Below are 25,190 nucleotides of genomic sequence, written 5' to 3'. Positions count from 1 at the left end.
CATCTGGTACGCAGGCTGAGACCCTACCTGCCCACGGATGTCTTGCCAGAGTGGTGCATGCTCTGGTTATCTTTCGCTCTATGTGGGGCTACCTTTGATGGTGACCCGGAAACTACAACTAATCCTGAATGCGGCAGCTAGACTGGTGACTGGGAGCGGCCACTGAGACCATATAACACCGGTCTTGAAAGACCTACACTGGCTCCCAGTATGTTTCCGAGCACAATTCAGAGTGTTGGTGCTGACCTTTAAAGCCCTAAACGGCCTTGGTCCAGTATACCTGAAGGAGCGTCTCCACCTCCATCGTTCTGTCCAGACACTGAGGTCCAGCGCCAAGGGCCTTCTGGCAGTTCCCTCACTGAGAGAAGCCAAGTTACGGGGAACCAGACAGAGGGCCTTCTCAGTAGTGGCGCCCACCCTGTGGAACGCCCTGCCACCAGATGTCAAAGAGAAAAATAACTACCAAACTTTTAGAAGACATCTAAAGGCAGCCTTGTTTAGGAAAGCTTTTAATGTTTAATAGGTTATTGTATTTTAGTGTTTTGTTGGAAGCTGCCCAGAGTGGCTGGGGAAACCCAGCCAGATGTGCAGGGTATAAATAATAAATTGTTGTTGTTGTTGTTGTTGTTATTTATTATTAGTGCCAAGAATTATCCCTATTTTAAGTAACTGGATAAATCTGCCAGATTGCAGTGTTACCAATGCCTGATGATCCTAATTCACAAGACCCTTAAAGCATGTGTATGTGAAACTTGAAAACTGGGGCGGGGAGTGAAAACAACATGCCTCAGCTTCCCTTAACTATAAAAAACAGTCATGGGCAAGCCATATACACTATAGGGTGGGAGTTGAAGAGACTGATGAGGAAATAAAAGCATGTTTCCCATCATCCTCGTCCCTAAAGCTGGTAAAGAATTGAACTCATTAGTCATATTTTCAGGCATACCTGTCTACTGATGAAGAACAAATCAGTGTTGTGTTTCACCCAATCCCGTTGGGAAGCTCCTATTTCCACATTAACTGGATCCTCCCCTATCACATGGAATGACACAACTAAAGATTTGCTATAAAGGTAATGCTTATGGTATTAAGAATCTTGGTCAGACCTCAGACTATTCATATTTTATATTTATAATGAGAAATATTTTTATCTAAATATTTCCCAGATCACAATCTCTTCACATTTCGGAACAGGGTATCATGCTTTTTATTCAGGGTAATTTGCTCCCTTGCCCTTATTTTATAGGAATGTAACCTGCTTATTGACTTGCTTAAAGACTGCCCATAATCTTGACAGCATTTGATGGCATATGTTCTGCTCAAAGACACTTGTAGATCTCACTGGTGTGGCCTTAATTAACACTGTTTGTATACAACATTGCATTTTGGCTTTCATTCATACCTTCAAGAAGGTAAATACATACATCGAAAACTAAAAGGTAACTTTATTAAGGGTGGTAAATATATCAAGGTCTGTTTGAAATAAAGCTTGAGTAGTTTGTGGCATTGGCAGAACTCTGAAACATATTTACAACCCTGCTTGTTTTTTATTCATTCCCACTCCCACTGCTTTTTGTTGGCTGCAAGACATGGTCCTGAATGCAAAATGTAAGCACTCTCTCACACATACATGCACACATGTTTATTTAATAGAAAAACCCAGCTAAAATTTTGCCAAACATTTCAATCAATCTCTGTCAATGCCAGATTGGCTGTGTGTCAGTTAAAATTAGTTGTGAGTGTACCCAAGAGCATCTTCCCTCCCTGCTTCAAGGGTGGGGGTGGTTTCAGGGAGTCCATATCACAAGGTTAAAGAGTTTAAAACAGATATGGGGAATCTGTGGCCCTCTTGATGTTGCAAGACTCCAACTCCCATCAGCCCAAACCAAAATAACCAATGGGACACAGGAATGATGGGGCTGTAGTCCAACATAATTAAGAGCACTAGTCTTCAACTTTTTCCAACCTGGAACTGAATTTTTGCCTAAATATGCACTTGGTGATCCATTTCTTTTTGTTACACACCACCACCCAGGTGTGAGTTTCCAGGGAGTTCCAGGAGCACTTATCAAGGGCCATGTTTCCTTTTGGAAATAAGGCACAGTGGGGACTGTGGTGTCTTTATGCTATATGGTTAATTTACACATATATACAAGCTGAGTCTTTGATGGAGGCGTTCACAGCATTACACTCCAACAGGGCCTTGCTTCTTCCATAGCTACAGCCTTATATTCCAGCAGCAATCAGTCATGGCTCCCTGGCATTGCTCTGCAGCTTGCCTTGCTCTCTAGGTCACATCACTCCTAACCTCCTACTCCTGCCCACATTGCTTCTCACTTTATCTATTGAGGAGTTTCGGGTGAGTTCCTTTGACACATTGTTGTCCTAACACATGGGCAGGCAAACTAAGGCCAGGGGGCCGGATCCGGCCCAACTGCCTTCTAAATCCAGTCCACGGACGGTCCGGGAATCAGTGTTTTTACATGAGTAGAATGTGTCTTTTTATTTAAAATGCATCTCTAGGTTATTTGTGGGGCCTGTCTGATGTTTTTACATGAGTGGAATGTGTGCTTTTATTTAAAATGCATCTCTGTGTTATTTGTGGGGCACAGGAATTTGTTTTTTTCCCCCTTCAAAATATATTCCGGCCCCCAACAAGGTCTGAGGGACAGTGGACTGGCCCCCTGCTGAAAAAGTTTGCTGAGCACTGTCTTAACAGGTCATAGCTTCGCACAAGAAGCTAGTCCTGGCTTAATTAGATTTTGACACATCACAAGAAGCACCAGCTTGGCTGAATCAGCTTTTGACACATGCTGATTACAGAAAATTAGCCGTGTCTAATACACATCTTAAATACACACAGGTCTAGCACAGTTTTAACACTCTAAGTCTTGATTAAATTCTAACATTTATGGAACCCAGTAATTTGAAGAAGTCTAGCACCCATGAACATTACTTTTTAAACAATATATTTATTTTTTTAGTAGTACTGGCATCGCAATCCACTACTCAGTAGTAGGTTCTGACCCACCAGCTGGAGATCAATATTCTAGTGGGTCTGAAGTCCATCATCCCTTGTGTAACTAACACACACACACACACACACACATATGCATGGAGTATGCTGAGGTATCCTGTTAACTCCCCCACCCCTTCAGCTGCTATTGACAGAGCCCACTAAACAGTTAACTAAAAGAAGTATCCATACTAGTGAGGATCTGGAAGCTATCACCTTACCCACTCTAGTTTAATGATACGAGGAGACTTCCTAGGCGAACTGGAAGTTTCTTCCTTTGGTAACAGATAGGTGTTGGCACACACATGAAATAAATCCACCAGGTCACATCACCAATTGAAGTCTCATTATAGCCTTAAATCTTGACAATGTGTAGTATAATCTTAATTTAAAATGGATTTTAAAAATAAAGCAAAACACATTTTAGATCCTCCCGGCTTTCACTTTCAGGTGAACATATATAGTGGAATTGGGGTAACCCAGGAAACCTAGTTTAAACCTTGTGGTGCCATGATTCACAAGGCAGTTATATTGCATATATTCTTAATCTACTGTATAGAGTTTTTTGTTTATCTGCAGCATGGGGAAGAGCCAAATACCCACCCACTAGGAATAAAGAAATTAGGATGGTAGAAATATCTGCTGCAGTTCCAGCCAAGACTGACTTTAACAAGCGACCAAAAATGCAACTGAGAAACTGCATAATATCTACCAGTAAATAAGCATGTTCTGTCCAAACAAAAATGATGGATATTCAGGCCAAGTTATGAGTCAGCTACCACATGCTTTTTTCTCAATTTGTACTTTTCCTAATAAGTAGACAGACTGCATGCATATCTTCATGACAAAAAGTTTGCAAAACAGTCTCAGAACTTTCTAACCTTAAGGGGGGGAAATCTGGATCAATCTGTCATAATATAAACACTGAATCTAAGTACTGTACAGGAATTCTACACTGTATAAGCCTTAAGGTACCCCTAAGCATACAAATACCAGCCTCTGTTAGGATGATGCAATAGTTTACATTCCAGTCTTTGAAAGATTACTAACTGTTGGGTCTGTCTGAGTTCAATGGGCCTGGTGCTTAGGCCTTTCTTCTACATTACCCTGATTCATAACCATAGGTGTTTGGGTGCCCATAAGACTTTCCTGTACATCTGGGTTCTTCACCCATATCAACAGAAAAAGCAAACCTTTAGTTGCATTCTTCTAGACACTGATTTCAGCACTCTTCAATGGAATGAATAGAAAAATTCTCACTGGTACATAAACTCTGTCCATGCATTGGAGCTGCTTTGCCTAAAAGCAGTGTTTGGATTGGAGAAACCATGGCTTCGTACACACCATACATTTAAAGTACATTTCCCCCAGCCCACGCCCCCAAGAATTCTGGGAACTGTAGTTTGTTAAGGGCTCCATGAAGGGGTAATCTATAGTTCCTGGGATTCGGGGGGGGGGGGGAGGTTGCTTTAAATGCATGGTGTGCATTTATTATAAATAATAAAATAAATAATAGAAACAGAAACAGAAATCAAACATGGCTCTCGCTCTGCCTTTCCAGCCTGCCGCTTCTCTTCCAGCTTCTAGCTCATGTAACTGATCTCTCTACTTTGGCCTTTTGTCTTAAAACTAACCACGAACTGGGGGAGGGCCTCACCCATTTGCCACCATCCATTTGTTGTCTAACACAGAGCCCCTATCATTTGTTTCCCTTAGTGGCCCATTACGCAATCACCTCAACAGGAAGTGAGCCGTGCTTATATTTTAACAACTGCTAGATGCAAGGACTAGAAATGTCTCTGCATACTGCCTAATTTCCCCCACCCCAAACTCATAACAATATTTTAATCAGGGGTCCCCAAAAGGCGAAAACAGGGATAAAATAGAGGCAATGATTTTCTAAGAATGCGTACCAGGAGGAAAGGACTGTGAAGTAGATCAAGCTGCCATGCATGACTGGTGGTGGGCAGTGTTCAGCCTGACAGATCACAACTTGTGCAGACCTGTCCAGGTAGATAAACAGTAGAAGTGAGTATGCAAACGCTGCTATAGAAAGCAATTTTTTGCTATATATTTTCTCAGGTTTTAGTAACCACTGAAGCTGTAAACAGGAGGGAAACATGCAAACCTACATTTAGACTTGATTTTCTGAAATGTGAGTGGATTATGTTGGAGGTAAACAAGCCTGTAGTTGCAATCTGGTTGATCTGTAAGTCAAGATCAATCATCAAACAGGACCTGTAATTCATTAAAATGGCATGCAGAAAATATAAGTACAACCGCACGTGCATATGCAGCCCAAATTGGATGCTTGCGTTTCTAGATTCCCATTTGCATCTTCATTCATATAATTGGGTTTGGGGGTTTGGGAGAGGGATACTGTCAAATGCAAACATCCTCCCTAAACTACAAGCAAAAAATCTCAAGGATTTTTCCTTTGCCAGAAAAAGGCAGCAAGACATTGGGGGGGGGGGGGAGAGACACTACATCTCTAGTCCTATAGATGTGCCAACCTATGATAGTGTATAAAGCATTCTATTTTGGTATGTGACCCAGGTCCATGAAGTTGTTTTCTGTGATTGTTCGTCTGGCTTTGCATTACATTTGAACCAGTGCTTATTATTTGGTTCTCTCCAAACAAACCAGAGTTTATTTTTAACTATGGCTTAATATGTCATCCAAGTCTGGTAAATGTTTGGCACTTTTCTCCAAGCAACTAACGATAAAGAATAAGTAGTACAAAAGAGGAAAGGGCTCTTCTACCTTTAATAGTTGTGCGTGAGTAGAAATTTGAGCACATGCAGTTTCTTAAATAAGCCCTAGACAAAAACCTAAAGTAGCATTATTCAAATGTAATTTCAATATAGCCGTATGTATTGAGCACCCACATTCCTCGTTATTGTTTTTAGTATGATCAGTGTACTTAGTGCTTTAACATAATTACAAAAGAAAAAAGCAAGTCTCTGTCCCACAGAGCTTGCAATCTGAATTTACATTTGAACAACTTTCCAATACATTCATGAATGTACAAAAAGGCATCCCACGGTGAGGAGCTGGTTAATTGGGGGGGATGTGTTTGGCTTACACAACCACTGGGTGGAGCTTGACAAAACAGCAGATTTTTGCCAGACAGCAACTGTTAAACAGAAATGCCTAAGCCAAAGTGCCTTGCCTCACACATGCCGAAACATATTTGCAATGGAAATGTTTGTGCTTTAAAGGACAAGGGAACAAAAGGACAAGAGAAGGAGGATATTTCAGTCTTCTGTCCTCTAATCAGACATTTATGCAGGATTGGTGTATGTTCTCCAACGTTTGCATCAAAATATTATGAACTAGCATAAAGTAGGGACAGGAGAAAGAGGCTATAGTTTGACAGATGATTTGCATTTGGAAAACGGTGACTAGGACCGTTTTTCCACAACTTTAACTGTTATGATTTTGTTCAAAGTCATGTTTTGTTCATATATGTTAGCAAATTTGACTTGAGCCGTGGCAAAATTGATCTTGCACTGCAGCACACTGCAAGGTTAACAGCCTCTTCTTGTCTGTTTATTGGACTTCTGGCCCACATAGCCCTCTAGTGAGGGGTACATTAGTACCGTATACTGACACAGTAAAAATGTTAATTTTAAGCACCAACCTAAACAAGACAAATTTGTACAACTTCTTCTAAATGAAAAGCTTATCCTAGAGTTTAAAAACTACTCAAACTGAAAAGCTTCTTAGAGTTAGACTTTGGAGGGTGGGAGTACTATAGCTGCATTTCAGTCTTGTTCTGCAAACTTGAGACATGAGTGGTGCCGATAAGGTGGCATTTTAACATATCTGTGCAATTCTGATAATCCACAGAAGAGAGGGATGCATCAAAGAAATGAACGACCCAATGGAGATGATGGTGTTGCTTCAGTGGGAGTGGTATGACTGCAGCAGGAAGCTCTGTCCATATGCTCCCTAAATTACTCAAGACAACCCTAATTCAAAAGTATAGCTATGGCACATAGGTCCCTCTCACATGTCTCAAAGTAGAAAAACCATGTGACTGATTGAGCTGCCAGAAAGTCAGCCCTATTAGGAAAGCTTTTTCCCCATCTGTTGTTTTGAGACCAGTCCAGAACAACTGCTATAGCAGACATGGGAGGAGTCAGAACTGCTTCAGAAACAGCCTTATGTGCTAGTATTAGCCCACCAGAAACATACACTGGTTTTCAGCATGGTCAGGGCTGTTTCCGTGTAGACTACAGGAGTTACAGTGTGCTTTCTGAGGAGCTATTTTTGTTGTTGATTAATTTAGTATTTGTTTTGTTACCTTGCCAGAGATACAAGCAAGCAAGCAACTATGAGTCTCTTTCACTAACCAATATCTATTTTTTACTTAATCATTCTGCGTTGATTGATTGATTGATTGGGTGGAGAAATAGTGGCTGGCTTATTTATTGGGGGGAAAACAGGCTTCCTCAACCTCGGCCCTCAAGATGTTTCGAGACTACAATTCTCAACATCCCTGACTACTGGTCCTGTTAGCTGGGGATCATGGGAGTTATAGGCCAAAAACATCTGGAGGACCGAGGTTGAGGAAGCCTGAAAGAAACTCTGTATTAACCACTTCCCTACAATCACTCATTAGAAGCCGCAGCAGCTGCTGGGCTGGGCAAGTCAGGTCAGGTAGATCTGGACCATTTGCTATTCCAGGATATTTCCAGAAAAGGTGTGTGGATGTGGTTCCTACAAGCCCCTCTCCTAGCAGGGGATATATCCTGAATGCATAAAAATGGAGGAAAATGTTATCAATGTTATTTCTACCTTGCTCTTCTGTGAGTTTGTCAGTGAATTTCTAAAAGCAAATTTTGGGCTGTATGCCTGTCTGGATATGATTCCACACCCTTCCCCAAACCTGGAAAATATTCTCCTGACTCTCAAACAGAGGTTGATAATTGTAAGTTTGGTGTGATTGTTGCAAATATGTTCTGATGTGCTCTGAATAGTCCCTCAAAAAGACAGCTAAGCAAATGTTGGCAGAATTCCCCCAAGAAGTTAAACAACTTTTCTGGCCTCTTAAAAAACTTTGGCTGATCTCCTAAAAAAAGCTCAACAACGAGGATTGCTATGTCGCTGTGCATGTCACCAACCATTACAAGCAGGTATGTGTGTTTCAGAAAGAATCGGTAAAGGTAAAAGGACCCCTGACTGTTAAGTCTAGTCGCGGATGATTCTGGGGTTGCGGCGCTCATCTTGCTTTACTGGCCGAGGGAGCCGACATACAGCTTCCGGGTCATGTGGCCAGCATGACTAAGCCACTTCTGGCAAACCAGAGCTGCACACGAGACAGTAAGAGCGCAGTTCAGTGGGTTCGGTGGGAAAAAATATAAATATGTGTACCATCTTCATGGAGTATCTCAAGGAGCTGATCTACTTGAAATTTATACAAATTTGGAAATTACCATGGTGTGCTATGGATTTTTTAAATAAAATACTGCCTGGTAATTAAAGATCAAAGTCAGTGCATGTATTCAAACTCCCTGCCTTGTTTCATCCTCCTGCCTACTCTCTGGAACAACAAGGAGAATGTGTAATAAGATGAGTGCACACCCACCTACTGCCTTTCCTGAGCAGGGGGTGTGGCAGCAGTAGATCCTTTGGTTCTGTGCAGTCAGATAAGGAGGGTGTGTCTACCAGAAGCATGAAATCATGCCTTATGCCACTCCAGTTTTGATAACCTGTTCTGTTAAGCCCCGATTTTCACTAACAGGGTGAAAAGAGCTGTTATTATAGAGGACAAGGTGGCAAGGAGTCTGGTCTTGAAAAAGACAAAACATCATCTTTAAGATTTAGAAGTAGGCTTTGTTGAAATTACTGGATCTAGCTTCAAAATAAATATGTTTGTGGGAAGGGGAGGGGTTAGTTTAAAGTTTGAGAATGAACTGGTTATGTTTCTAATGTGAACATATTGATTCATTCACATGGGGAAACATTCTTCATGTGGGCCTCTTCCTAATTTACAAATGGAATTAAGAGAAGGCAACTATACAGGCAAGGTAAGGCAATTAAGATTTTCCACACCCATACAATTAGCATATTTTCCATTAGTTGACAAACGAGTTCCTAAACAAAGTACAGGACAGTCTGACCAAGTTGTTGTTATGTTCAGTCAGCTCTATGTGAAGAAATTTCTTAACGTGTATATATGTATATGTGTTCGTATAGCAGCAGCCAGATCATTTCTGGTTTCTGTATGTTGGGATCAAAACCTCTAGATTTCCAGAATAAATTAGAAGTACAATAGTCAAGTAAATTTGAGACAAGCTGAATAGCACACTTTGAAGTTTGCTGGAGGCTTCTGGAATCATGTCCACACCTTTCAAACATTACAAACCACATGTGGTGCTGATGCTAAGACAAATGTTTCCAACTCCCTCCATATATTTCCTCATGACTTTTCAGGCTCATTACAGCTCATTTCTTAAAACTGGCTGCACCACAAGTCTTCTCATACCTTATCTGGATAACAAAGGAATGTGGGCCTTCTTTTCATCTCACCAACTCCAGCCTGGTGCAGGAAAAAGTAATCACAGCAGGCTGCCTTTCAGAGCCCTGCAGCATGAAGCCACACAACACAGGTGACACATACACCACACATTCCATAAAGCCAATGCTGCCATAGGTGTCTACTTTGTATTGCTTTAAAATTCACCTGCTATTATTTTCTGTGTTGTTTTTAACTGGGGTTTCCGTCTTCCTTTTGGCTGCTTCTATTTTATTTTGTCTGGGACACGGGTGGCGCTGTGGGTTAAACCGCGGTCAAAAGTCGCGGTTCGAATCCGTTGCTCGGTCCCTGCTCCTGCCCACCTAGTAGTTCGAAAGCACATCAAAGTGCAAGTAGATAAATAGGTACCGCTCTGGCTGGAAGGTAAACGGCGTTTCCGTGTGCTGCTCTGGTTTGCCACATGTGGCTTAGTCATGCTGGCCACATGACCCGGAAGCTGTACGCCGGCTCCCTCGGCCAGTAAAGTGAGATGAGCGATGCAACCCCAGAGTCGGTCACGACTGGACCTAATGGTCAGGGGTCCCTTTACCTTTATTTTATTTTGTACATTGCCTTGAGGCATGTCTGTGTGGAAGGTGATTAATAAATAAAGACTGTGTAGTTGTGTTGGTACAAATATGCCCCAATAATCTGATTCTGGTACAGGTGCTTTTGAATATCTGTATTTTTAAAAATCAGAGCAAGATAATAACATACAATGTTATTATTTGTCATCATTATTGGTGTCAATTTATTAAACAGTTGTCTCAAAATTATATATTATAAAAACAGCAAAAATGGTTTAAAAACACACATGCATGCAAACTGATACATTTTAAACAAAACTAAGACACTCATATCAAAGACCCATTTATCTATCTACAAAAGCCTGTTGGGACAAAAATGTCTTACAAGCGTTTCCTGAAAATGCAGATAGTGGGTCCCTGTCGTATCTCGATAGGAATGCTATTACACAGAACAGGGACAGCCACGCTGAAAGCCCTACTCCTCTACTAGGTATATTAGGGATAAGGCAGTCTCTCAAGTAACCTTGTTATGAGCTGTAGAATGCACACTTTTTCAGATATCTTCAGTTATCTGAAGAAGCGTGCTTGCACATGAAAGCTTATACCCAGAACAAACTTAGTTTGTCTCTAAGGTGCTACTGGACAATTTTTCATTTTTTTTATTTATTTCTACTGCGTCAGACCAAGACGGCTACCTACCTGAATCATGAGCTGTAGAGTACAAGTAGCAGACTGGCAGTCTATAAGCAAATCCTGCAAGCAGGGCATTGTATGCTGGTGGTAGTTTGCCCCCACAACCAACCTAACTTATGTTCTGTTCCAGTTAAAGCCCCCCCAGCCAACCCCAAGAGTAGCCCCACACAGAGCACATTACAGTGATTCAACCATTAAGTTACCAGTGCATGGAACACTGCAATCATTAACCCGATCCAATAACAACCATAATCAATTTACCGACCAAAGTTGGTAACTGGTATTCCTAGCCATCAAAGACATCTGTGCCTCCAGTGATAGTTGGATCCAGGAGCACCCTCAAACTATGTACTTGCTCCTTCAACGACAGTGTAACCCCATCCATCTAATTTATTCCAGGAATGCTTACAGCTCCATTACCACAATATTGCATCTTACAAGCAATATTTCAGATTACAGACTCTTGGCCACATCTCAGAATCCCTTGCCCTGAAGGTTTTTGGCCTCTTCACGTTCATAGTTATAAATAATCCCAATCCTATTGGATTTCAATACCAGTATTTTTTAACAAATCTATCTGGAAAAGACCTAAAAAATTTAAGGAAAGCCTTTCATGCAAATCACCTGTGCCCTCCTTAAGGAATTTGAAAGTATTCAAATTCTTACCTTGCCTTGTAGATATATATAAAGAGCACCAGCTGAAAAACAATAATTGGTGGGTGTTAAAATCATTACAACTCAAACTGAGGTGGCAAATAAATGGGGAAATGGACAAGGTCCACATAAAAGTGATTGGGTGAACAGTGTGGAATATGTAGTAATACACAACATCATATACACATTTAGTTCAGATTGGAGAAGGTAAGGAATAGGATGCTCACAAAAGGGATTTTGCTTTAAATCAGATTTGTTAATTTTTGGAAAGACTTATCATCAGAATATAGCTACTAAATATATTTTACATTTTGAGGTAAACTGAAAATAATTGTATTATTTATGACAGCATTATTGTTATCATTATTTTTCTTAACTATAACTGAGGATTTTGCTATAAAAAGGAGCTGCCCTCTATCAAATATTGTAAATGCATTAAAAGCAATGGGTTAGAGATAAAATTGCAGAAGTATCCAGTCCTTAAATGACGTATGTTAAAATGGACAGCACCAATCCCAAATCCATTTGCACCAGTATAGTACTGATGCTGTCATAGAGAAGAGAACCTCTTGCAGCCAAGCAACAGGATTGTAGTGGCACAGAGCTAGGGGCAGTGCTATATCAATATAATCAGTCATACACCAGCAGAATCCCATGTCAAAAATCACAAAAAATTGATAGACTGAGAAATGGTTTTGGCATGAAAGGAATTAAGAAGTGGCTAGCCTGTCCTCAAAGCCAGGTTTGGATCCATTCCTTGCACCAGCATCATGAGAATAAAGTGGAGCTACACTTGTTTGGTAAGGGAACCTATCTGATACTTTGAGATGAATGCAATGGGACTATACCACTCTCCCATGTCTTTATATTAGCAACAGACATTACCTTTTTGGGACAGATGTAGGAAAATTTATCACTAGGTGGCCTTCCTGCCTGCACCATACTATCATCTAGCACTTTTTTTCTTAAAAAAAAGTTTAGGGGTACTCTCATTTTCCTATTCATATTGAATTACTACCCCTCAATGAGGCCAAACTTAGATTCACAAAATATTTAGGGGTATACGTATCCCTGCATCCCCACAGAAAAAAAGCACTGCTATCATCTACTTGTATATAATTTTATTCTCCACTTAGGGATAACATAAGGATTCTTAATTCACCTACATTTGTATATATCAACCTAAATAGATGTTTCTTCATTACTGTACAATTACAGTACCATTTATACTTATGATGAATCTGTGTGTTGGTAATTGATACCTGGCCAATTACTATACTCACTTGTGTGTGTTCTGCTTATGGCAACTATATATTCTCTACTAAGAGCAGGAAAAAACCTCATTCAAAATGTTAAGGAATTTACAGCACCTCTCTGAAATTTCCATGCATTTATCTATATAATCATTTTTGTCCAAATAAATTGCAAATGGCATTAAACTAGGAATGGATTATACATATTCAGAACCCCATTCCAAATGGTATGGAAATCCAAATAAGCTACACCCATCCCTTCTTCCCTGTACTCTGAATATGGTATTCACTGATAAAATACATTGTCCAATGAAACCCCTGTTCTGTTCTGGGTGGATTAAAAAAGGAATTCCTTCCATTGTAGTTTCAGTTTTAAAAACCCATTATATTTGCTTAAGCACAGTCTGCTTTAAAATAGCATGGATTAATATGCTCAACAGGAAGTTGGAAAGACAAGGTCAGATGTGGAAGTCTGTTATTGTTTAGCTTAAATCCCAAAACATTTACTTGGAAGTAATTTTCATTGGTTTCAGGAGAACCTACTTTTGAGTAAACCTATTTTGGACTGCGGCTTGACTCCTTGTAGTAAGCACATTTCAACCATTATGGCTCTGTGTGGAGCACTGTCGTATGAAAGTGTTTTTCTAGAATATTAGCCCTGGTGTGTTTTCCACAGCTCGGAGCTGTGGTACCCTCCAACACTAAGGACTACAATTTCCATAATCCCTGAACTATGGCCATGCTAGATGGGGATTAAAAGAGATGTAGTTCAGTAACATCTGATGTATTTCTGCAATATATTAATTCTGACCCCACCTGCTACAGACATAAACATCCTTCTTATATCACTTCTTTTTAGGGGGGTGGTGTATACATCTGTTTACCCATGTGCACACACGTTTGTACATGGGGGGGGTACCCTTACTGTATGCCAGTAATATCCATAGAGGGCTGGCAACAAGTGTGAGGTAGTCCTAGAGAGGCTGGTCAAGAATCTTAGAATTAGCTTAATAGGATGCCTTTCCATGACCAACAAGAGAAACTGTTTTCAGCAAGCACTTACAGAAGGCCTCTGGAGCTTGTGACCAATGCTTTGTTGTGGGGAGGTGTTAAAATAGGAAATCCTGCTTTCTCCTGGGCATGATGTGGTGTGCAAAGCATGTCCTGTGGGTATTAGGAAATTGGCATGTTTTGTTCATTTATACAACAGCCATATAACTGCAACTCACAAAGCAAACAAAAAACGGTAGAATACAGTGTTAAAGAATAAAAACTGGGACATATTGAATTAAAAAAATCCGAAGCACAATTAAAACAAAATACCGTAGCGAAGAAATGTGGATTTCGGTGAAGGATATTTTTGTGGGGAGGGGTTACTTATTTTAAAAAGCCCATTAGGGAAAGGGTTTATGCAGCCACTATGTATTAAAAACAGCTTGCTGGGTCAGTCCAACCGCCCTTTTAGTCCCTGCGCCCGTTCTCAAAACGGCTACCCCAATGCCTGTGAGGAAGCCCGCGCAAACGAGCCCTCTCTCCAGCAGCTGGGACGATATAGAGATTCTGCCTCCTTCAGCCAGGGTTTCCCTCAGGGCGAGTGTTAACAAGTCTGTGGGGTAGGGCCTACCTGATTTTTCATTTTATTTGCACAGAGCGCCCCGTGTTCTTAGGTGCAATATACCACTGACAACTCATGACGACGCTCATGCATCTTCGCCATTGTGAAGGCAAAAGAAATTGAAAAAACGCCTTGAGGGAGCCTCTCGGAGATAAGCAGCGCCTCACCGCCCTGATTTTACAATCGATAAGGGAAAGGGCGGGGGAGCACAGAAGCATGTTTATGGCGTCGACGAGCCCCCTTCTCTCTCTCCCCCCTCAAAAAGAATATTCTAGTCCAGCGCCCGCAACGCGCGCGCGGCATTCCTCCGTCGGCACCACGTGAGCGCCAAGAATTTATGAGGGCGAAGGCTAGCTCGCTCGCGCACGGACGCCACACGCGCGCACACACATTCTCTCTCTCTCTCTCTCTCTCTCTCTCTCTCTCTCTCCAACCAGCCCCTCCCAGGCGAAGATTCCCCTAAGGTGGAAATCTGCCGTTGGGTAGCCGCGTGCGCCTCTTTCTCATTCGTTCTGCTGGGCGCGAGCTAGCGTGGGTGACGTGTCCTTACCAGTGACCAATTGGAGCCCGGGCGAGGCAGAGTCAGACGGCGCCCCGCCTGCGCCTCCCCGCCTCCCTCCCCCGTCGCGGGGCGGAGCGGTTCCTCTCAGGCAGGCGCTGGCTGGGCAGTGATGGCGGACGATGGGGATGGGAAGCTAAGGACTGAACAAGGAGGCGGGGGCGGCGGCAGCAGCAGCAGTCCGGAGGAGACGGCCGCCGGCAGCTGGCTCGGGGGGAACGGCGGCCTCGACATGCTGCTGAGCTTGGCGCTGCTGGCGATCGTGGCGCTCGCGGCCTATCGGCTCTACAGGCGCTGGGGCAAGAGGAGCGGAGTGGGGGGCGCGGCGCAGCAGGGCCTGGTCGACTCCTTGCCCCGCATGAAGCGGCGGGACTTCACGCTGGAGCAGCTGCGCGAGTACGACGGCGCGCGCGCGGCGCGCATCCTCCTGGCTGTCAACGGCAAAGTCTTCGACGTGACCAAAGGCAGCAAGTTCTACGGGCCCGGTGAGGGAAACGGGGGGAAAGGGGGCTAGCGGGGGGGGCGGCATACATGCCTCCTGGGTGAGCGACGGTGGGACAAAGGCCTGGAAGGCGGGAGAAACGCCCTCCCCCCAAGTAGCAGGTGTAAGTAAGTAAGTGGGGGTGGGGGAAAGGCCCGCTTTACCCACCCACATGGGTAGGTGGAGAAAGAAGATATAGCAGGCTCCAGACCAGGCTGGTTTCCCCAGGCTTTTTGGGGGGTGGGTGAGTTCCAGGGCACATTTGGAGGCACGGAAGTGCCAGGGGCTCCACAAAATACCCATTTCGCAGAAGGAAAGCTGGTGATCTCCTCTGAACTCTCCCTTCCAAAACAAAAGGTAAACACACACACCCCAAATAAAATGCAGGCAAGGAAGCAGACAGCATCTACACAGAAACAAGTAGCCCACACCAAACGAAACCGAAGAATGCGAAATTTAAAATAATTATTAAAAAACAAACCAAGGAGGTAGGGGGCCTTGGCGAATATGAGGGATTATGGGCATGCCATGGTGCCCACAAATAGTCTAGGGCACCTAAACTTCATTCCTAGTTTTGTTCACACATCTGCTTTACTTTCAGACATTTAGTCCCTTTTGAATGCATATTTGCCCTGGAGTGAACAAGCTGTCTTTGGCATATTTGCTTCCCAAATTTTCAGAAATCCTGAGGCTGACTTTCCCTGCACATGTAATTCTCTGGATTTTGATTAACTAACTAGAAATAGTTCCAGCCTTTTACAATGTGAGTTGGAATCCAGTTTCATTTTATTAAGGTTTGGATATTTTCTCTTTCTGCAAGTCTCTCAGCAATTGCAATGATAATTGGGCTGCAGTATTACACATAATTACAACAGAATAAAGTTTATAATAAGTTGACGTGGAGCTGTGGATTTAATCTTATACTGGTCCTAACCATGTACAGATAAAGGCTTATTGATTCATATCTGCGCAATGTTCTTGGCAGCTGGAATAGAATTTGTCTTGCTTCTGATTAGATTTCGCCTAATATATATTAAAGTAGGCGGGAGATTGGCAATATATAATCCAGTTCTTAATATGTTTACTTGCAAGTAAGTCCTGCTAAGTAGCAGGTTTAATAATTAAACATTATTTTATTTAATAGGCTCACAATGATCTTTTGTGAAGTATATAGTAGGTAGTGAAGGAAAAGTAGGGCAAGGATTTTTTTAAAAATTCATTGTACATAGAAAGTTAATAGTTAGAATAGCTATTTCTGCAGTTGTTTATTTTTAAACCTGCAACCTGGTTAAAGAAATTTACAAATTATAAGAGTTTGGAGCTGCATTTTTATTTATTTTTTAATTGTGCAACCTATGGGGCATCTGTGGCCCTCCAGATGTTGTTGGACTTCAGTTCCCATTTGGCGGGGAACAATATCTGGAGGTTCATATATTCCCCATCCCTGCTGTACTCACTTGCCTGGGGGTCAGCCACATTGAAACTCTAATTGCCTTGGTTCTGTGTACACACAGATGTGCATACTGTAAGTCAGTTTGTATATAGTTAAAAACTTTTCCAAACACAAAGCATAGACAGTGTACACATAGGTTGTAGTAGGCATGTTAGAAGAGGCATTCTGTGTAAAAGAATTGTGAATACCTCTAAAAATAATGTTGCAATCTGTTTTGAAGGTAATTTTAAAAGACCTGTCCATTAATCATGATATTTTTAATTCATTAAAGACCTTAATTGAGTGGTTAAACTTGGTGACACTGTTTATTTAAATATCTTGCTGACCACTTACACACTGCAAATGTGTAACTTGTGCTGGTGAAGTAAAACAGTGGTAATGTAGGTACAAATAGATAACATGCCATTTGGGCTACTAAACCCTGAATACTGGAGTCAGTTGTGAGAATTTGATGCTGGAATAGGGGTCTATTGTGTCTTGCATTGTGCTGAGCATTGAAACTAATCTTTTCCAGCTCTCTCTGCAGGCTATATACTGGCCACAATATGCTAACTATCAAGTAGGTATGTTGACATTTTCATTATCACACAATACAGCAGTCCAAATCACAGTGATCCCACAACTGAAGAAATGAATCTCATTTTCCCAGCATCAATATGTTTTGATATTTAATAACAAAAAAGTACTATTAGAAAACTAATTCTTAAACTATCATAACTACTTAAAGAATAAGCAATATGTGTATCTGTTGTGTTGTAAACCTTCCTGGAAAGTATCTTGGAAGACTCCTACAGAAGATCTTCAGCCTTGTAACATGGATGGGTCACTAAATGAATTATGAATAAAGGAGACATCTTTTATAAGAATATGCTTGTCCATCTAACACTGAAAGAAGTGGTGGCTTATAAACTTGAGGTTAGAATATGTGACTTCAGCAAATCAAATGATTCTGAGTCCAAAGCACAATAGAGACTGGTAAGCACTCCATGTTGATGGAGATTTTATTTCTTATATTTTGCCCTTCTCATGAGAGTGCAGGGTGGCTAAAAGCAAAGGGTAGAGTAAAGTAAAAGCACACTACAAAGTATAGCAGTCAAGTCAGCACTAAATTAGAGAAATACCGTATAAATTATTCCACTCTTACTAAACCCCAAAGGCCTGTTGGAACAAACAGGTATTTGGTTGCCCTCTGTGGGGAACAGTCTGAGTGTGGTAGGGAGAGGGTTCCCCAGTCAGGGCAAGACCATTGAGAAGGCCCTGTCTTGTGTAGCAATCCTCTAGGTCAAATTCACTGAGGGTACACTGCAAGCTAGGCTTTCCCTGCAGATCTCAAAACAGGTTTGCTGATACTGGGGAAGGCATTCCTGCAAGTACTTGAGTTCTAACCCATTTTTGAATGCTATTATCTTATTGAATTGGACCTGGTAGGCTAGCACAATTCTTTCATGTTCTGTGTCATTTACCATTTCTTGCTGCCCTGTACAACAACTGGACAGTAGCACTCTGTGGCAGCTGCAGCTTCTAGATCATCTTTAAGGAAACACCCATGTAGATTGTGTTGCGTTAGTTCAATCAGGAGCTGTTGATGAGTGGTGACAACTGCAACTAGGTCATCCTGATCCAAGAACAGCTCTAATTGGCCAACTAGCTGGAGCTGGCACTCCTATTGGTAGAGACCATATCCAGGTATACCCCCCAAAAAACCCTATGCACCTGTTATTTTAGGAGGAATGCTACTAACAGGCTACTAGTTCTGAGACATGAGAATCACCTTCTCGCAACACATCCAGCTTAAGAGTATTAATAGAACACAATAAACCAAACTTAGGCATTTCTCAACCTCCTCATTTCTGTAAAAGTCATACTTATGCTTTTGAAGTCCATAAATGGCGAAATGTTTAGCTTTGTCTAGAATTTGCTTTTTTCATGGAATTGAAAACCTCCCTGAATTAACGCTTTAGTAGCATAACAATAAATATGTGATAGTCTGTGTTGTTCAGCTGCCCAGGTGATTTTTTTGTAACTGCTATATTATCAGAATAGATTTGGGTGAGGGGTTTATGAACAATACGAACAGCTGTCCCATGGAACTATGTTGTCATTGCAAAAAATGACAAATTTGAGGTGAAAATTTTACTATTGTCGGATACCAATTTCTTTGGTAATCTTAACTTTTACATAGTGAAGCATTATTATGCTTTAAAATTTACAAATTACAGTATTTGTTAGGACAACAAATATAACCTGCCCTGGGATCATTAATCTGATGAACAGAGGCCTAGACTTTGATTACTTATTTCAAAGTAATCAAAAAAACAAAAGCAAACTAATGTCCCAGTTGATATATCTACCATTGCTTGACAGCAAACAATAAAATTGTGAGCCCTTCTCTTCTCTGCCTTTCATCAACATATCCATTCTGGCTAGTTCCACACATGTTAATAGAGACTCCTAAACAGATGGAGAATTGGTGTATTTCCGGTTTCTAGCACATACTAGGGATTCTAAGTACAATCATATCTAATGTGACTAATAAAGGGTATGTATGTATGTATGTATGTGTGTATGTATGTATTTAACCACTCGTCATCCCTAGATCTCAGGGTGGTTCACAAGATAAAAATGAAATATAGTAACCACAAAATGTATAATAAAAACAAAAAGAAGCCATGCAGTTTGAGATACTATTCTCTAGGTTTCCTAGGTTTAAGATATTATGCTGTCCCCAGGGAGGCTTGCCTGGCACCTTCATTTCATCTCTTTAGGCACTAAGCAAAACCACTCTTCTCCCAAGGCCTTTGGCTAAAAACAACTACAGTACAACTTTTTTTAACTGTGTGGAGGGATATTGCTTCTGTTTGTTACTATGTTATGTATTGTTGTGTCTTTATATTGTAAACCACTCTGATCCTCAGATGAAGGGTGATATACAAATTTAATAATTAATAAAATTTAAAAGACTTTACATGTACAAAAGGTGACTACTATATTGGTTTTTTTTCCTTTTGAGTCTACAGTCGGGGGGGCGGTTAGTGATCCTTTTAATAACTTGAAACACTGCTGGAATGTATGGAACTGAGGAGGAAAATTGTAATGAGACTTGGAACAAAGTACAATTCAAATCTTCAGCCTATGATTATGAGAATGATTATAGGTAATTCATTAATGGCATTTGGACCTATTAAAACTACACATGATTAGCAGACCCATATCATCAAAGTGCTGGAGAGATGGTGATGAGATTGGATGCTACTGCTGTGTGGTGTATGTGTAAGATAGTTGAAAACTGCTGGAAGTTAGATTTTCATTATATTTTAAACAGACCTCTCTTAATTCAAAATTGGCTTTATTTACCATTTTTCAGAACAACCCAGATTGCATTATTTACAGGACTTTTGTAAGCCTTGCCATGCTCATAAAATTTGTGATATCTGTGGGAAATTATATTCAAACATAACTATGCACAAGCAGTAGTTAGTGAAGGGGTAAAGAACAACAGGGTTGTATTGCTGGATAGACTCAGATAAGTCACACCCCCTCTCCTCCAGAGATATATCTCTCTCTCTCTCTCTCTCTCTCTCTCTCTCTCTCTCTCTCTCTCTCTCTCTCTCCCCCTCTCTCTCTCTCTCTCTCTCTCTCTGCATCATGTAAGTAAGCCATGAAAAAGGATTGCATCTGTGCTTTGTGGGAGTTCCACTGTGCAAGTGGAAGTTCTTACATGGGACAGCTTTGTTGAATTAAACCTTCAGTGTCTGTGTTGGTGTACTGATTTATCATTGCAGTTGTTTTTGAGAATATAGGTAGCTTCTTGGTATAGTTGTGTTTTTGTACTATAAACTATGACTGTTAATAAAAATTTATCTCTCTTCACATTAAACTAGAGTTCTGTTCATTTTCTTTCTAAAATTCAGGTTTGTTTAACCCAAAAGTATAATAGAAAAATGTTTTTCCCCCCAAGCATAGCAAGGTAAAACCATATGCTTAAACACTTTTAAGTGCATGGTTGTGAAAAACACTAATGAATTTAAGCCTTAGGATATGTGTTTTATCTGAAATCCTAGTATTGCAATGTGGACAAAAGTTTTAGAAAGTTATTTTTGTGGTTGTAAGCTGTTCTAAACTATTTTTGTTATATTTTAAATTGTTGTAACCTACTCTAGGTTACATATGTTCTACCATGTGATCTTGAATTCCTGAAGCAGTCCATTGATCAGATAATATGAACCAGTTAAGCACAAATTGGTCATATACTATTTCATCAGAATGACTATCATTCTGTTATTAACCTTAAACCCTTTATTTGACTTGTTTCAGTAGATAAGTGTATAATAGTGTCGCAGTTCATTTGAATAGAAGCATAAAACCTATTTCCATAACTTGAATTCCTGTGCCTTTTTTAAAAAGTCATTTAATAATTTTCTGGATGTTATGTAATCTTAAGATTCAAGTTAAACTATTTCCAAAGGTCAGGTTGATAATGTTAGTTGTGTTGCCAAGTTCCATTACAGCAATTTTTAAAGACTGCCAATGTCCCTAGGTACCAAGAAAAAGATTTTACGCTTCTTTAAATGTTTTGTGGCTTTGTTATAAATATATCCAGTTTCTTTAACCAAATTCTGTTCTGCCATTCATGTATCATATGGCCTATATAGTCTTTGAGTTAGTAACCTCCTTTGTTAGCTTGGACATTTCACTTCATTTGAACAGCATTTTGTAGAGGAAAGTTCATGTTTGTGGATCATTCAGCTTCTGTGGATCATTAGCCAATGCTCTGCCCAAGAAAGAAGGATAAACTTATATTTTGCACTCCTGAGTAGAGACAATCACGCACTTTAAAGATGTTTGCACTCAGCCACTGTGTGACTAGCATTTGTCATGTATTTTAAAAAAGAAAATATTAAAATTGGGACAAAGGCAAAGCAGTTTGAGCTACTGAATAAGCTTGTTTGTTCAAGCTCAAATTTATTAAACTGTGTTCAGTTAGCTCTGATGTTTGGCAACAATTAATCTGGGGTAGCGAATTATGAGAACACATCAATGTTATTCTGAAAGGATAATGCAAGTGAATGACTGAATACATGGGTCTTTTTTTCTATTTTCAGAGGGTCCTTATGGAATATTTGCTGGCAGAGATGCCTCAAGGGGACTGGCAACTTTCTGTCTAGATAAAGATGCGCTTAGAGATGAATATGATGACTTATCAGACTTAAATGCTGTGCAAATGGAAAGCGTTAGAGAATGGGAAATGCAATTTAAAGGTAATGTTTAAATTGGGATATTCCTTTAAATCAAATGGAAAGTGAGTACTTGTAAAGGTGTTTCTCAGTTATTTGCAGAAATTGATATTTACTAAATTGCTAGCAATTTTTAGTTTGAAAATGTCATGGTTCAGTTTATGTAAATATTCAGTTAAAATCATAAGCATAGTGTATCTGTATGGAAGGGGAGGTAAGAGACACCTTAATAGGTTTCCATGGCTGGGCACAACAGGACCAATCCCTTCCTCACAGTAGTGAAAATACTGGATCAGATGGGGATCAGGAGGATGTGGAGGCAGTTGGTTCTAAGTCTTAGTATACAGTTGCCTCTTGTTAATTCTGCTGCCGCAAGCAAGATAAAAAATTGTGCTGGCTAGGATTGATGGGAGTTGTCATCCAGAGCATCTGGAGGACACCAGATTAGGGAAGGTTAGGATACCTAGTGCTTCTGTAAACATCAGCATTAGTCAAAGTACCTCTTGTGGGGGAAGGAGCTACTGCTGTGCTGGGGGTGATCACAGGGGTTCTTCCAGAATTCCAAAATCACTATCTCATGAGTTGCTTGTGTACCCTTCAGGGACTGCAGTACATTGTCATCATTGTAGAGACATTCTTGCATAGATGTTTGTGCAGGCAGAGCTTAGTTCTTGACTGTCAACAGGGGAGGGTGTGGTGGCAGAGGCAAAAGCCACTGCTCTCTGTAAGTTCAGTTAACCTCTGACACTTGTTGCTGTTTGGTGAATGTGGGTGGACAAGTAAGTTTTCTGCCTATGGTGACAGCTGTCAAGAAGACCATTTTTATTTGAGAAACACTAAACTTTCCATTGTGGGCGTGTTATTTCCAGTATACTAGGATGTTTTTCAGGTAGGAGAAAGCTAAAAGAACAGCTTAGGTGTGTGTGAAAACACCTTTAATCATGGATATGAACTAAAAAAGTTAAGTTAATGGGTTGAGTGATAGACCAATGTTTATATAGATGTTTAATGTCATGTTGTAACTTTTGATTATAATACCTACATGTCTTTTTCAGAAAAATATGACTATGTAGGTAGACTGCTAAAGCCAGGAGAGGAACCATCAGAATATACAGATGAGGAAGATACCAAGGATCACACTAAACAGGAATAAACATTGTAAATCACCAAAGTCAGGGGCCTTTGGAACTGCAATCTCTTACTCCCCATCACAGAATGCCCTGTGTCCTTGGGTACAGTTCATCTGCTGCAGAAAACAACTTGATAGGTTTTGTACAAGAACATCATTACCCTCTCAACAAAAATTGATTACTAGGCATTATTTGTGCTGCCAAACATAGTTTTTGTTGCAGTTTAACTGTAATGTCTGGAAAGGCTTCAGAAATGAAATGGGTGCAGGGATTTAAAATGCAAAGAAAACTATTCTTTTTAGCATGTTGAAGCCTATGAACAGTTTGTTATTTACAAGCTTAAGCGTTTCATATGCCATTTTCTACTTCTCTTGATGCTAAATGGAAAACCTAGTTAAGGAATCCCAAGTAAATTTGGCTGCTGAAACATAATAAAATGAAAATACTCAAACTAGTTTGTGGGCCATTGGTTTCCGTGGCAGAAAACTACTTCAGATCTCTGCAGATTAAAGGGTTTCAAATAGAATCTCCTAGAGGATAAAGGAAAATTTTATCTGCAGCAGGTATCATCTGAAGCGTCTATGATTTTCCTTCCCCCTCAATCAAATCGGAATAATTGTGCCTTATTTCAACTTAGAGACTTGAATTGTTTTAAGGGAAAACCCCAAATGTGACCTGAGTCACTAAAAGCAGCATTGAGGACTGAAGTTAGAACATTCGGGTGACTGGAAAACATTGATGTCATTCTGTATATAGAATGTAAAGGAATACTCAGTGTTACTGCCATATATATATATATATGTTAATATACATAAACTTAATTAGCAGTGTAATGGCCAAATGCACTCCCCTTTTGCTTTTTAAATAAACAAGCCCACCTCTTCCCTAAATTTAAGGAGCCTAGCCTCATATCTTTGAGAAATGAGGGATGTGCATGGATGTGGGTGCTCATGTGCAAGAAATAGAGGGATGGTTCCTGCAGATACTGTAAATATGAATACAATTTTAATAAAGCATGTAAAATACCAAATGTGCTGTCAGACTTTATGTAGATGCTATTAAGCTAGTATCGGTGGCCAGGACTCGTGTGTATGAGTAAAAGAAGAAATATTGGAGATATTAAATATTTTTGCACTGCTATTAAATAAAGCTTTACCCAGCTCATTTTTACTTAGTCATCACACTTAATTCACAACAGAGATGTGACATTCAGGTATAGTTTAGATGAATGAGAGCAAACAGGTGGCATATAACAGTGGAGCATATCTGTATGTAGACATGCTTTGGCTATTACTTTTCATTGAAGGTTGTCATTCCTTTTTCTTGGCATATTACAAACACAGCTTGTTTTTATCAGTGTGGCAGTAAAGAAAAAAACCTAACGTTTTCTTGAATGCATTTCCTGTAAATTAGTCAATAAAGTAGCATTAAGCTGCCATCAACGACCAACACAAGGAAAATCATGCCATGCAGTAAGACAGCCATGTGTCGTGCATGAAGAAAACCGAGCTGTGATCTTCAAGCTATGTGATATAGTGTGTTTAACAAACAGCATCCTCCTCCTGTCCAAAATGACCAAACAGTTCTGGACCATGCTCAGGTTGGCTTGTGAGTAGAATGTTCTTATGGTGTCAATAGGAAGATTTTCTATCTGCTGCCCCATTTTTTAAAAATGTGAACATGCTGTTGTCCTTTAATTTGAAAATAAGCCTCCACTGATGAGCCACAGTTACAACTCTTCCACTCCAAAAATGTATTCAATAATTGAAATAATGCAGTCTGTTTTGAGAAATGAACAATTTGTGTTCCTACTTTTTTTAAAATAAAGTGTTCTGTAGATACATTGTTAGTGTGCTGTGTTTGTCATTTTACATTCAGGGAAGCTATTGGAAGGGGAGTAAAATGTTGGACTTAACAGAATTTCCCTTTCTATAGTGGATGGAGGGTATCCTCAAATCAATTGGTGTTCCCATTCCAGTAGGGGATGGCTATGTTAATCAGACTTGTAATTGCCACCCTGCATGAGAGAGTGTCTCCCTATGTTTAGGGATA

The 25,190-nt window shown here is 40.4% G+C and overlaps 2 protein-coding genes across 3 annotated transcripts in view; one reads left to right on the top strand and one right to left on the bottom strand.

Moving 5' to 3' along the window:
- JADE1 (jade family PHD finger 1) overlaps window positions 1–14,748 on the bottom strand; it is a 158,469-nt gene extending 143,721 nt beyond the window's left edge. For both annotated transcript variants that reach the window (XM_081926012.1, XM_081926011.1), the window contains exons 1-2: window positions 14,291–14,748; window positions 11,426–11,457 (exon numbers count right to left, since the gene is read on the bottom strand). The gene's annotated coding sequence lies outside the window, so the exon portion shown is untranslated. The remainder of the gene's footprint in view (window positions 1–11,425; window positions 11,458–14,290) is intronic.
- Window positions 14,749–14,863: 115 nt separating this feature from the next.
- PGRMC2 (progesterone receptor membrane component 2) lies at window positions 14,864–24,981 on the top strand. The gene is made up of 3 exons (XM_081926239.1): window positions 14,864–15,325; window positions 21,877–22,032; window positions 23,064–24,981. The coding sequence occupies exons 1-3, from the start codon at window positions 14,953–14,955 to the stop codon at window positions 23,159–23,161; spliced, it is 627 nt and encodes a 208-aa protein (XP_081782365.1). The 5' UTR covers window positions 14,864–14,952; the 3' UTR covers window positions 23,162–24,981.
- The last annotated feature ends 209 nt before the right edge of the window (window positions 24,982–25,190 follow it).

Source organism: Podarcis melisellensis (genome assembly GCF_964234715.1).
Source record: "Podarcis melisellensis genome assembly, chromosome: 9".
NCBI lineage: Eukaryota > Metazoa > Chordata > Lepidosauria > Squamata > Lacertidae > Podarcis > Podarcis melisellensis.
Note: the sequence above shows the minus strand (reverse complement) of the source record. Positions and strands in the feature narration are given on the sequence as shown.